General features: G+C 50.8%; 1 protein-coding gene across 7 annotated transcripts in view; it reads right to left on the reverse strand.

The window, feature by feature from the left end:
* NCOA5 (nuclear receptor coactivator 5) overlaps positions 1-13,115 on the reverse strand; it is a 59,019-nt gene extending 45,904 nt beyond the window's left edge. For 3 of the 7 annotated variants that reach the window (XM_073559366.1, XM_073559363.1, XM_073559360.1), the window contains exon 1: positions 12,871-13,042. Coding sequence is in view for 1 of the 7 variants with exons in the window: in XM_073559364.1 (XP_073415465.1) it covers positions 13,049-13,070 (22 nt within the window). In the remaining 6 variants the exon portion in view is untranslated. The other 4 variants (XM_073559365.1, XM_073559362.1, XM_073559359.1 and 1 more) reach the window with 2 other exon arrangements.
* Positions 13,116-14,638: the final 1,523 nt, after the last annotated feature.

The raw sequence follows: 14,638 nt of genomic DNA on the forward strand, positions 1-14,638 counted from the left end.
ACCGCAAACTGATTTTCTCTTGGATCTAGTGTGCAGAAGTTCTTGACCTTCCTGTTGTGTAAGGTGGCAAATAAGTTTATTTCTGGCTTGCCCCAAGCCTGCAGTATTTGCTGGAACAGTCGAGGGTTTAGAGACCATTCCCCGTCTCAGTTCCCTGCAACTCAGAAGTCTGCCTTCACATTTTCCCTGCTCCTTATGTGAAGTGCCGTGAGTGATAGAAGGTGTTGTTCTGCTAGCTGAAACAGGATGGTGGCTACCTCCATAAGAGTACAGGATCTCCCTGGTGGTTGATATAAGCCACCACTGCTCAATTGTCCGACATGACCCAGGAATGGCAACCCTGAAGTAAGGGGAGACAATGTTTTAAGGCCTTTTCCACAGCTCACAGCTCCTTTACATTTGAAACTTGCTTTCTAGAGAAGACCAGGTTCCCTGTATTGAGTGGGACTTTAGTAGTGCTCCCCATCCAGTACCACTCGCATCTGTCGTGACCACATCCTCCACATGTCTTAACCATTGGACCCCGATGCCAAATGCTCCCTTACAGTCCACCAGGCCAGGGAATTTCTTACAACCAAGGAAAGATGTACTTTCCCTTCTAAATGTCCTTCCAATGATCTCTGCATCGACAGGACCTCCACTGTAGCTGCCTCAGGTGAAATTGTGCCCAACCTACTGCCGATGTACATTATGTTAGAGATCCCAGCAGGGACATCACTTTCCTCACTGTCATTACGGGCTGCTGTATTGCTGACAGTACCAAACCCCTTATTTTGACAATTTTTTCTCTCTGGCAGGAGGCAGAGCTGGCGCTCGGATTCCAGCACCAACCCGAGGAAGGATAGCACCTTTCCTGGTACTAAATTCAACTTGGATATATCGTAGCTCTTTTATGGTTAAAGTCACTTCCTTCACCTGTTTTACACAGTGACCTTCCCACTATAAGAAGTCGTCCAGGTATAACTATGTCCTGAGAAAGAAGGTATGACATCACCTCCGCCATCACCTTGGTAGACACCCTTGGAGCTATAGACAGACCGAATGGAAGGGCTCCATACTGAGAGTGCCTGACCTGTCCCTGGACATACAGAGCTACCCTTAGGTACTTCTGATGATCCCGATGGACTAGGATATGGTAATAGGCATCTTTTAAGTCTATGACCGCCATGAAGCAGTCCTGGAACAACATCTTTATAGCCGTATTGATCGACTCCATATTGAAGGTAGAATTCACCACCCACCTTTGAGCTGCCTCAGGTTGACAATAGTTCTCCCAGAACCGTCCAGCTTTGGCATCAAAAAGAGAGGGGAATAAAATCCCCTTCATTCCTCTTCCCTCGGGACTACTTGTAGAACCTGTTTTTTGCACCAGTCCTCAGTCCTCCGCCTCCATGGCTAGTTGTTCCTGTGGAAGTCTTCAAACAGAGGCTGGACAAACATCTGACTGGGATGATTTAGCGAATCCTGCTTTGAGCAGGGGGTTGGACCAGATGGCCCAGGAGGTCCCTTCCAACTCTACGATTCTATGATTCTATGAGACTTCCTGCGGGGTGTTGATACAAAAGTCCGTCGGGGTGGACAAATGAAGACTATCCTTAAGCAGTCTCTGATGACATTCAGTACCCAACCACTGGGGGAGATGTTCACCCAGGCAGGGAGGAAGAGAGTCTCCCCCCACCTCTGACTTGATGTCATTGGGGGGGATTTTTTTGATGCTGTGTAGGGCCCTCTAAACATGTAACCAGGCCCCTATCTGTCTTTGAAGTCCCAGCTCTTCTTTTCCCCCGGGGGACGACCTCTATTAAATTTTCGTCTCAGAAACGGTTTTCTGGTCTTGCCTGGGAAACGTGGAAATCCCTTCTTTTTGTCTCCTGCAAGATATCCTCCAGCTTCTGCCCAAAGAGAAATTGACCGTCACATGGAATGGAACAGTCTATTTTTTGAAAGCAAATCACCCGGACATCCTTTTAGCTGGAAACCTTACTGAGTTTGCTGAGGATTCCGCTAAGAAGGCTGCTGTCCCTTGCACTATTGGCCATGATATCATCCCTTGGAACCTTACTCCTCAGTTGTTCCTCATTTTGTTGCAGCCAGATCATAAGGGAGCGGGCAAGTACACGTCCCGTCTATCACTGCTATCAGCCCTCCTGCAGCTGCCTCCCAGGTGTGCCTCAAGAGCCCATCTGCTTTTTTGTCTAATGGGTCTCTTAAGGGTTTGTCACACTAAGCGATATCTCTAGCAATATCGCTATAACTTGTGACGTTATAGCGATATTGCTAGCGATATCGCTGTGTGTGATACTTACCTACGACCGGCTCCCCCGCTGGTTATCGCTGATCGCGCAAGAACGTCCTGGACCGTTTCTCGTCGTCAGCTTCCTGCAGCGTTTCCTGTGGAGAGATGAGCGTGGAGCCGGGCGGAAGGACGCAGGATTGCCTAGTGTGACAGGTAAGTAGCGACCCCCGTCCCCAGCGATGTCGCTGGTGTGATCTGCCTGTGTGGCAGCTCACTAGCGACCACTTAGCGATGCACCAGCGATCCTGACCGCATCAAATCGCTGGTCAGGATCGCTGGTGCATCGCTAAGTGTGACAGTATCTTTAGCATGCCAGAGTCCTCTAAAGGCAGGGACAATTTCTTAGAAGACCTAGCCACTGCCCAATCAATTTTAGGGCTCTTATCCTAAGGGTTCACACTCACTTGCGAGAGACTTACACGATTCTCGTGCGAGTCTCTCGCATGAAAACTGCCGCCGGCACTCGGACCGGAGCATGCGGCTGCACAGGAATACGCATGCTCCAGTCAGAGTGCCCTATATCACTGTCCAAGGAGGAGTCGGAGAATTGGGGGTAGGAGAATAAGGGAGACGGGGATTACTCATGATAATCCCCACAAGATAGAGGGGCCTCCGAATCTGTGACCATCTCACGGCTTTCCTTGCCTCCTTTCCTCAAGGCTGACTTTAAGGAACATTTTACTTCTGCCCCGATTATGGCCCTAAGGCTTGTGGCGAAGTCAGGGAGGTCTCGTCCCGTATTGTTTTATTCATACAGTCAGCGCAGAGATCCTTCTGCCACAGCCAGCGGGGCTTTGCAAAGGGCACATTCTTTATTGTTTAGCTTGGCACTAGCTTTCCGCGGCCCCTGGTGATTTAAGCAGAAAATGACCCCATTACCACAAAGGTGACATTCGCGTAGATCATTCACCACCTGCTGTCAATCAAGGGTAAGTGATTCAGAAGCTGATCAGGGGTACGAACAACGTCCCTCCTGGATACTGAGGAGTCCTGCAACCTCTGGTCAGGAAGACTGCCACTCCTGTCACTCGAGTGGCTGGTCCCCTTGGTACACTGGTGATCAGGCATTGAACCTGGTGAGAGCTCCTGCTGCTGTCCAACATCCTTCATGGTGAAGCTTCGGACACGAGCGCCTCTCCTGTGGTCATCCCTCCTTATAAGAGGGATCCACTGCACTCTCTGCCTCCTCCGATGCCCAAGTATGCCCCTCCGCCAGGACGAGTCCAGAATTCCCAAGCCCTGGCCGTCGCTATCGCCCTAGATGCCACCATCTTGGATCTGGCGCACAACCACTGACATCACACAGGTGTGCCCATTCACAGTATGCCTTCACCCTTTCAGCCCAGGATGTGGCTCTATGGCCCTTGTAGAGTGAGCCGTTACACCCAGTGGGGGGGGGGGGAAGTCTGACCTGAGGAAGAGTAAGACAGTGAAATAGCCATACAATGCCATCGTGCGATAGTTGATTTTGAAGCCTTTTTTCTCCCTGTTTGCTCCCTGGAAGGAGACAAAAAGGGCTGATGACTGTCGCCATGATTTTGAGCCTTTTATATATTGGAGCAGGCAACGTCTGACATCTAGACAAAGGAAGTTTTGCTCTCCGTAGGATTTTGGGTTGGCACAAAATGAGGGCAAAATTATTTCCTGGTCCCTGTGAAGTTTTGAATTGACCTTCGGAAGGAAGGCCGGGTCAGCCTTTATAATTACTCTGTCATCCAGAAAGGTAGTATATGGTGGATTTACAAGAGATAGCTTGCATCTCGCAGATATGCCGAGCTGACGTCAGGGCAACCAGGAGCACTGTTTTTAATGTCAAGGCCTTTACTGAAATAGAAGAAGTAAGAGGCTCGAAAGGAGGAGAAGGTAGGGCATTCAAAACAAAATTTAGATCCCAGGGAGCTACCTTAGTGATTTTGAGGGTCTGGCTGTAAAGGAGGCTCGGATTAAACTATAGACCCAAGGGTAATCAGCAAGTTTTTGGTCAAACAACGCACCCAGGGCGGAGACTTGCACTTTTAGAGTGCTAGTAGACAACCCTCTTTCCAGCCCTTTTTGAAGAAATTCTAGAATTTCCTTTACCGGGACTTCTTAACTTGTATCGGACAACTGTCGTACCGAAAAATCCAGGAATTTTTCCCATATTTTTTGGTACTTGTCTAATGTGTCCTCCTTCCTGCTAGCGAGCACAGTGGTCACTAAAAGGTTTGAGAATCCTTTTGCTAGTAGGAGTCCCCTCTCAAGTTCCAAGCGGTGAGATGGAGTCTGTGCACTTGAGGATGTAGTATTGGGCCCTGGTGCAGGAGATTCAGGATATCCGGGAGGATCAATGGGTCCGAGATAGACATGAGTCTGAGCCATGTGAACCATGCCCTTTTTGGCCAAAAGGGTACGACAAGGATTATCCATGTCCTTTCTTCCCAAATTTTCTTCAGGACTATCGGGATCAATGGAATCGGGGGAAACGCATAACCTAGGTGAAACTTCCAGCGGTGCAGCAGTGCATCCACTCCTTCTGGGTTTTCTCTTGGATTTAGGGAGTAGAACCGGTTTACCTTCCGATTTCCTCGTGTGGCAAACAGATGCACTTCTGGTGTGCCCCAGATGGCACAGAATTTCCCCAAATACTTCTCGATTCAGGGACCACTCTCCCTGGTGTAATACGTGACGGTTTAAAAAATAGGTATTAGACCTACCGGTAATGATGTTTCCAGGAGTCCATCCTGACAGCACCATGGAGGACGTCCTCCTCCTACTTACAGGGACAGGAAAAGCACACGAGAGGTTAAAAGGTCATGTCCCACCCCCTCTCCCTCAGTGATTTAACAAGTACCACAAGGTGGATGATGCTAGTAACAGTTTAATGAAACAATCATATTACAGCATATGATCTAACATAATACAACATAGTATAACATAACAGGGAGGGAACTACCCGTGCTGTCAGGATGGACTCCTGGAAACATCATTACCGGTAGGTCTAATACCTATTTTCCAGGACGTCCACCTGACAGCACCATGGAGAGTACCAAAGCACCTCCTCAGGGTGGGATTACCGCCTGGAGAACTTTTCTCCCGAATGCGGTCTGCTGACCAGCTAACACATCAAGCTTGTAGTGCTTGCAGAATGTATTAAGATTGGCCCAGGTTGCTGCTCTACATATTTGATCAACCGAGGCCCCCGCCCGTTCGGCCCATGAGGCCAATACCACCCTTGTAGAGTGGGCCTTTATGGAATCTGGCGGGTTGGCGCCTTCGGCTTGGTAGGCGTCAGATTACTGAGGTAATCCAGCGCGCGATGGACGCCTTAGAGGCCTTCTTCCCCTTATTTTTACCCCCAAAAAGGATGAACAGGTTTGGGTCGATGCGCCAGCTATTTGTGACCTCTAGATTGTCTAGAACTGCCCGCCTCACATCCAGTGAGTGAAGACGCTGCTTCTTTTTATTACGGGGATTATCACAGAAAGATGTTAACACTATCTCCTGGTTTAAATTTTTAGAAGAGGCTACCTTTTGGGTAAATGCCGGGTCTAACCTTAAGATTAGACGGTTATCTCTTATCTGGAGATATGGGTCCTTAGTGGACAGGGCCTGGATCTCCCCTATTCTTTTGGCCGTGGTAATGGCTACCAGGAAGGCCGTTTTACGAGTGAGAGCAGAGATGGTTATTTTCTTGCCGAGCGCGTAGGGGTCTGTACAGAGAAACCTGAGTACCAGGCCCAGGTCCCAAGGCGGGGTGAGCTGCCTAATCGTGGGGCGCAGGCGCTGCGTGGCTCTTATAAATCTTATTACCCAGGGATGGGAAGCTAACTGGTAATCGAAGAAGGCGCTCAAGGCCGAAATTTGGACTTTTAGAGTGCTGGGCTTAAGGCCTTTATTAAACGCTGCCTGCAAAAAGCTTAGTATGTTAGGGAGGTCAGGGGTGCCTGCCACGAGATCAGACCTGCCACCCTCCAGACAAAATCTTTTCAATATCTTTCGATAGATTGCGGATGTCACCGGTTTCCTACTGGCCTGTAGGGTGGATATGACCTGATCCGACAACCCCTTTGCCTTCGGGATGTCCCTCTCAGGATCCAAGCCGATAGGTGGAGTCTTGCTGGGTTCGGGTGGTGGATTGGGCCCTGGTGGATGATGTCCTCCAACGGGGGTAGCTCGACTGGATTCCCTACTGTCATGGCTCCTAGAAGGGGAAACCAGCTTCTCTTCGGCCAGTATGGCACGATCAACATCACTCTTGCGTGGTCCTCGCGTATCTTCCTGAGCACTGCCGGTATGAGAGCCAGTGGTGGGAACGCATAAGAGAGGGATTCTCCCCAAGTCTGACTCAGGGCGTCTACACCTTCCGGGTGGTCCGTCGAAATCAGGGAGTAGAATCTGGGGACCTTCGAGTTCTTCCGGATTGCGAAAAGATCTATATGCTAGTATGCCTTTTTCAGGTCTAGGGTGCACATGACGGCGTCCCTGTCTATTAGGAGGATTGCGGATCGGATCGATTCCATCCGGAATCTCTTGTACCTGACCCAGGCATTCAGTGGTTTCAAGTTTATGATAGTGCGGGCCTCACCGGATGGTTTTGTGATCGAAAACAGGGAAGAGTAGTGCCCTCTTCCTCTTTCCGACGGGGGAACTGGTACTATGACTTTTGAGTTGACCATGTCCTGTAGGTCCGTCCACATTGCGGAGTCCTTCGGGACGACAGTGGGGGCAATATATCTGTCGGGGGGAGGCAAATAAAGCTCTATACTGTAGCCTTCCGCGATGGTTCTGAGGACCCACTGATTGTGGGTGACTTGGGACCAATTTGCTGCGAAGTGGCGAAGTCTCCCCCCAATACCTATGGCGTCATTGCCTCCTCGATCTAGATGTTGATGTGAAGAGGGGACCCTTGTTCCTCCCCCCTTGAAGGAGCTCCTATAGGAGCTTCTATTGGACCTTGCCCGACCCCTGTAGTCAGTCTGTCTCCTAGAGGAGCCTCTCCGAAAGGGCTGGGGCCGTCTGGGTTTTTCCTCCGGGAATCCCTTATTTTTATCGGACACTAGCTCTAGAATGTTAGCTAGGGCTGGACCAAATACCCTCAGGCCAGAGAAGGGGATGGCGCATAGCTTTGTTTTAGAAGCGTTATCCCCCGACCAGGATTTAAGCCAGACTGCTCTTCGGGCCGCATTAGAGAGGGAGCCGTTTCTGGCTGCAAACCTCACTGACTCAGCCGACGTATCCAACAGGAACGCCGTGGCCGATTTCATGAGAGGAAGTGATGCTAGGATCTCTGATCTAGGGGTCTTGTTGGTTAGGTGTTCCTCCAACTGCCCCATCCACAAGAACAGAGACCTGGCCACCGAGGTGGCTGCTATGTTGGCCCTAATAAGAGCCGCCGACATCTCCCATGTTCTCTTTAACAAGACGTCCGCCTTCCTATCCATCGGGTCTCGGAGACCTGATGAGTCCTCAAATGGGATGGCCGTCTTCTTGGTAACCTTGGCGACAGGAATGTCTATTTTAGGGACTTCCTCCCATGCCCGTGTTTCCTCGGGATCAAAAGGCAGTCTATTTTTAAAGTCTTGGGAGAGTATCAACCGACGCTCTGCCTCTTTCCACTCCTCCTGGACCATTGTCTTGATGTGTTCACTTACGGGGAACACTACCTGTTTCCGGGCCACCAGTCCTCCAAACATTAAGTCCTGTCTGGACTGTGGTCTAGGGACTTCCTCTATCTGCATAGTATTTCTGACTGCCTGGACCAACTCATCCGTGTCCTCAAGTATGAACAAGTACTTCCTGCTCTGATCCTGTCTATCCCCCAGGATCTCGCCTTCTTCCTCCTGATCTGACTCCCGGAAGTCAGACTCCTCACTAGGGCTTGCTTCCGAAACTGGGTCTGCTTCCCACCTTGGACGCTTGCGACTCGGCCCTGGGCTGGGGGACTGACGCCGTGCGAGGCTGGCTGTAGAGGCCTGAACTTCCTCCCTTATCAGCGATCTCATTTCGGCAAGGAGGGATGGCTATTCCTCGCCTATGACCCTAGAGGTACAGGGTCCGCATAGGGTCTTGTTATAGGTGTCTGGCAGCTTTATCCTACATACAGGGCATCGGACCGATTTGGAGGTGGCTTTTGCCGGGTCCTTCACCCCAGAGGGGGATTCAGCCGGGGTTCCCTTCTCCTAATAATACAGAATGGGGCACCTACTCAGAACTGGGCTGCGGGGGATGGGTGGTCTGCCCTCCACCTGCTGGAGCGTTTCCTTCCATCCTGCGCGATTCTGCAGAGCGATCTGGACCTCAGGAGCGCGCGCTGGGATTCAAGGCCGGCGTGTGACGTCACCGGACGTGACGCGCGAACTCTCGCGATAGGCCGCCTCCTCCACTTCCTGCCCTGGCTGCGCCTGCGCGCGACCGCGCTCTGCTCCTGCTGCCGGTGCCCGCTCGGCCTGTCGCCTGCGGGGGGGGGGCAACCCCCGTCTGCTGTGGCGGTCTGTTGGAGTCGCCGCTCCTTTCTCCCGACGACGACCGCGCCGTCCTCCTGCCTGTGCCCGCTCGGCCAGCCGCCTACGGGGAGCCGACCATCGCCTGCTATGGCGCTTAGTCCTGGAGCAGAGAGCCTCCCCGGGGAGGAACGGCTCCCTCCAGGAGCGTCGTCCTGCTCCTGGCTTATGAAGCAGAGGGACTCCCCTCTTGGAGAGTTTCGGCCCCGGGACCTCTTGACAGGGAAAGGATTGGACTGGCCGCACGATCCCCTCCGGTAAGTTCAGCTCAGTCTCTCGTGTGTCCCTCCATGCAGGGACAGGAAAAACACTGAGGGGGTGGGACATGACCTTTCAACCTCTCGTGTGCTTTTCCTGTCCCTGTAAGGAGGAAGAGGACGTCCTCCATGGTGCTGTCAGGTGGACGTCCTGGAAAATCTGCCACAAGAATGTCTGCCCCTATCAATTATGTACCCGATTGGGACAAAAGGTTGCTTTCTGCCCATCTGAACAGCTCTTTGGCTTCTGCCATCAGGGATGTTGACCTTGTACACCCTTGTCGTTTTATATAAGGTATAGTCGTGCTGTTGTCGGACAATATTGTGATATGTATCCCTTGGATTTCCTTTCCTGCACAAAGTGCCCGCCTTACAGCTGTCAACTCTTTTAGGTTGGAGGATGCTGCCCTCATTGAGTGTTCCCATTGGCCCTGAAGAATCTGGTCTGCCCGGTGAGTCCCTCAACCTAACGGACTTGCATTCATGGTTAGTACCACCAGGTTCTGAACTGACCAAGGTACAGCGTTGCTTAAAGGGGTTGTCCGGGCTTTTCACATAATCTCAGTACATATCGGGGCTGCAGAATTATGACAATAAGTAATTTACTTTCTGTCACTAGTTTGCACGGTTTTCGAAATATTCTGAACAGAACGTCCAAGGGGGGGTGTTATGGCATTGAAATGAAAACTAGTCGTAACCTACTACTTTACTCCAAACATGCCCTCTATAGCAACAACCCCACCCTTCATAGCTACAAGCCCTCCCCGTCCACATGAAGAAGCCCTCATCACACAGTAAGAAATCCTCCCCCCTCTAGCAGCCTCACTGCAGAGAGCAGCTGCTCCTCCCCCAGACACACGCTGAACAGTGGAAAGTGAACCTAGCGAGGAGGGAAAATCGTCCTGTATTCTGGGATAAATAATAATGATATTCTCACCTTCCGACGTCCCGCGCAGCATCCCCAGGCCTCCGCGATACTCCGACAGGTCCCGTTCCCAGTGATGCATTGCGGCAATAACCTTTGATGATGTCGCGGTCTCGCAAGACCGCTACAGCATCGTGAGACGCGACGTCAGCAAAGGTCATCACAATGCATTACTGGGAACTGGAGCTGCCGCGTGTATCGCTGAAGCCTGGGGACGCTGCGCGGGACATCGGAAGGTGAATATAACCCGATTTTTTTTTATTTTAATTCTATTTTTTACAGGGATATGGTACCCACAGCCCGGAGGACAGTCTCCTTTCCTCCGGACCGTGGGTACCATCCGCACATTTTCTGCTTACTTTTCACATGGCGGGCACAGCCACATGCGGAAAATAAGCAGAACAATGCATTCCTATGTGGGCGGAATCGCTGCGATTCCGCAAATTAATGAGCATGCTGCATATTTTTCCGCGATGTGATTCCGCAGCATTAGCACAGCATTGCGGAATCCCATAGGATTGCATGGGATGCTGTTTTTCTGCGTTTTCGCAGTAAAAAACGCCGTGAAAAAACCTGAACGTGTGAACGCAGCCTTAGGGTCCCGTTTCACTCAGCGATGCACCAGCGACCCCGACAACGATACGACCTGGTAGGGATCGCTGGTGCATCGCTAAATCATCGCTAGTAAGCTGCCAAACAGGCAGATCTCTTCAGCGACGCAGCAACGCTCCAGCGATGCGCGCTGGACAGCGGGACGCCGACGAAAAAATGGCCCAGGACATTCCTGCACGATCAGCGATATCCAGCAAGGGGGCCGGTCGCTGCTGCGTGTCACATGTAGCGAGATCGCTGTTGCGTCACAAAATCGGTGATACATTAGCGATCTCGCTATGTGAGAGGGGGCCTTTAGAGATCTTAACAGCTTCAGCTACATATTAAGAAAAATGTGTCTCTAGAATAAGAGCTCAGATTACAGGTATCATTTTATTCAGCTTCCTATGACCTATATGCAAATATAGACGACTTGGGAGGGTTGATCCTACTGACAGATTCATATTTAAAGAGGTTGTCCACTATTTTTTCATTGATAACCTATCCTTAGGATAGGTCATCAATGTCTGGTCTATTATCGCCAGGCACCCCGCAGTTCAGCTGGCGGCCACTGGCAGGAAGTACCCACTTGCTGAGCTGCTCTGTCTACTTAGGGTACCGTTACACTTAGGCTAGTTTCACACTAGCGCTTATTCGACGCAGCGCACGGCGCCGCTAAGCCCCACCCCCTGCCGGCTCCCTGCCCGCCCCATCCTGTCATCGCCGCCTACTATCGCACATGGACGCTTGTGATCTGCGCACCCTATCTTTAGCATAGGGTGCGCAGATCGTGCGCTGGCCGTGCGCTAGTAGGATTTTGGCGTGCGCTGCGCACTTTTGAAGGTGCGCCCCGAACGCAGCTTGTTGCATTTCGGCGCACCTTCAAAAGTGCGCAGCGCACGCCAAAATCCTACTAGCGCACGGCCAGCGCACTTTATGCTAAAGATAGGGTGCGCAGATCGCAAGCGTCCATGTGCGATAGGCGGCGATGACCGGATGGGGCGGGCAGGGAGCCGGCAGGGGGCGGGGCTTAGCGGCGCCGTGCGCTGCGTCGAATAAACGCTAGTGTGAAACTAGCCTTAGCGATGCACCAGCGATCCCGACAATGATATGGATCTCTGGTGCATCGCTAAGTGGTCGCTAGTGAGCTGCCACACAGGCAGATCTCACCAGCGACATCGCTGGGGTCGGGGGTTGCTACTTACCTGTCAGACGCGGCGATCCTGACGTCCTCCCGCCCGCGTCCACGCGTCGCTCGTCGGCGCCACAGGAAGCGCCCAACGAGAAATGGTCCAGGACCTTCTCGCGCAACCAGCGATAATCAGCGGGGGAGGCGGTCGGAGGTAAGTATCACATGTAGCGATATCGCTAGCAATATCGCTGCTACGTCACAAAATCGGTGACTTTACAGCGATATCTCAGTGTGTAACGGGGGCTTTAGGCTATGTGCACACATTGCGGATTCTGTTGCGGATCCACAGCGGATTTGGCCTAGCGGACCCGCAGCCGTGTACAGTACCATGTTAGCCTATGCAAAACTAAAACCGCTGTGCAGATGCTGCGGATTTTTCCGTGCGATTTTGCCGCGGATTACAATCCGCAGCATGTCAATTGTTTGTGCGGAATCCGCAGCGGTTTCAGACCTTATCCTTATGAGGTGTGAAACCGCAGGGCAAAACCGCAGGCTAATCCGCAGATAAACTACAGGACTTTTGTCCTGCGGATTTCACCAAATCCGAGTGGAAAAATCCGCAGATCAATCCGCAGCGTGTGCACATAGCCTTATAGTAACCAGGGCTTGGTGCTGCACATTCGCCTCCTATTCAAATCAATGCTGCAGATGTGTAGTAGTACTCTGCAGAGGACGGAGCACATCTGGCCGGCAGCCACACGCCATCAGTGGGGGTGCCCGGTGTGGACCTCTATAGTGTTAGTTTGACCCTATTACAGAGCACCACGGTCTTCTACATGCCAGCGCCAACCGGAAACATGATTGATCCAATTAGTGAATACATGAACTGGATTAAAACCAAGGAGCAGGAAATTAACAGAAATTACCACAATACCCAATATACAAATTTACATCATGTAAAATCCGGCCACATGCAGGCAGTGTAATATACATATATATCATCTTCCTGTCGGTGTCTGCACTCATTACTACCGGAGCAGTCCATTACCGTTGCTGCACCTTGGAAAACGTGATAGCGCAGCATGGCATGGCCGGGGCCTCATCGTGCGCGCCATAGTGCGCAGACAGAACACATGCATATTACCACTGCTCGACATGCACAGTGAACGTTAAACATGGCGCTCACCTACTCTCAGAGTCGTCCTTCCTTTCTCGCTTCCTTGAAGTTCCTCCACACAAACAACCGTTCCCGAACACAAAGCCTCCTCGCGTCCCAGCAGAGCGACCTACACCGCAGTCTTGCTTTACGACAAACACCGCCTATCTCTTTGGCCCCAGAAGCCGCGCCAGGAGCGTGACGTCACCTACCTGACCAGCCTTCCGTCGCCATCTTGTCTCCGAACGGTTCTTCTCAGTTAATGGCTGGTTATGACGTAGAATACGTTACCTGCTAAATTCTTAGTTCAAAACACGTTAAACGTTCTGTAAGATAAAAAAGACTAAATAACTGCGTTTTTGTTACGTCGTCGTGTGATAAAGAACCGGTTCGTTTTCCTCACTGGGGGGGGGTCGGGGGGCAGGAGTCACTGGCAGATTTGCCTAGTATTTGCGTTATGGCTTTTCTGAGGTAAAATATGTTCACATCTGTTTTTAAAAGCAACTATGTTTCTTTTTTCTGCTTGTAGCCTTGTCAATTCAGATAAAAATCACAGAAAAAGGCATAAATACTTAAAAACTTACAAAGGAATGTTAAACATGCTCAATCCTTTAGGAACTATGCTTGTTTTGGCCTCTGGAGTCCCCAGGCTTTTCAGCATGATGGCTCAGAGATTACCCCTGATGGGGTACTGGATTCAAATCCAATGTGGTTTGCTCCCACACTCCAAAGCAATAATGATAGGGAATCCACATTATGAGCCCCAATGGGGACAGTGCTCAATGGTGTCTGTAACACGCTGTGGAATTAATAGCACCATATAAGTGAGTAAAATAAGTAATAATACATTTTTCTGATGTCTCATTTCCAAGAGCTGTAATTTCTTTTTTATTCTATCAATGTAGCTGTATGAGGGAATGTTTTTTGTAGAATTAGTTATATTTTATATTGGTACCATCTCATGAAATATAACTTAATGATCAACCCCTTGGCAACTGATGACAGACATATAAAGGTACTGTCACACTTAGCGATGCACCAGCGATCCCGACCAGCGATGTGATGCGGTCAGGATCGCTGGTGCATCGCTAAGTGGTCACTAGTGAGCTGCCACACAGGCAGATCTCACCAGCGACATAGCAGCGGTCGGGGGTCGTTACTTACCTGTCAGACAAGGCGATCCTGACGTCCTCCCGCCCGCGTCCACGCGTCGCTCGTCTCCACAGTAGGAAGCCCAGCAGGAAGCTGACGAGAAACGGTCCAGGACGTTCTTGCGCGGTCGGAGATAAGTATCAGACACGTTATGGCGATATTGCTAGCGATATCGCTTAGTGTGACAGATAACTGTATGAAACAGGCTCCAGAGCTGAGCTCGCTCCATACAGCGTGGGTGCTGGCTGTGTTGTATGGGCAGCACCCTAGAGTAAGGCCAGGTTCCATATATCATGATGACACAAAGCTAGGAGGGATAGCTAATACTAGAGAAGAGAGAGAGAGGATTCATAAAGATTTAAATAAACTGGAGAAGTGGGCAGCAACTAACAGAATGGTTTTTAACGGAGAAATGCAAAGTACTACATCTGGGCAATAAAAATGAAAAAAGCATATATAGAATGGGAGGAATAGGGCTAAGTGACAGCACATGTGAAAAAGACTTGGGTATACTAATAGATCACAGACTGAATATGAGTCAACAGTGTGATGCAGCAGCAAAAAAGGCAAATGCAATTCTAGGATGTATTAACAGAAGCATACAGTCTAGATCACGTGAAGTCATTATTTCCCTCTACTCCTCTTTGGTC

This window comes from Dendrobates tinctorius, unplaced genomic scaffold (assembly GCF_039654945.1).
Source record: "Dendrobates tinctorius isolate UK_male_01 unplaced genomic scaffold, ASM3965494v1 ptg000270l, whole genome shotgun sequence".
Taxonomy (NCBI): Eukaryota; Metazoa; Chordata; class Amphibia; order Anura; family Dendrobatidae; genus Dendrobates; species Dendrobates tinctorius.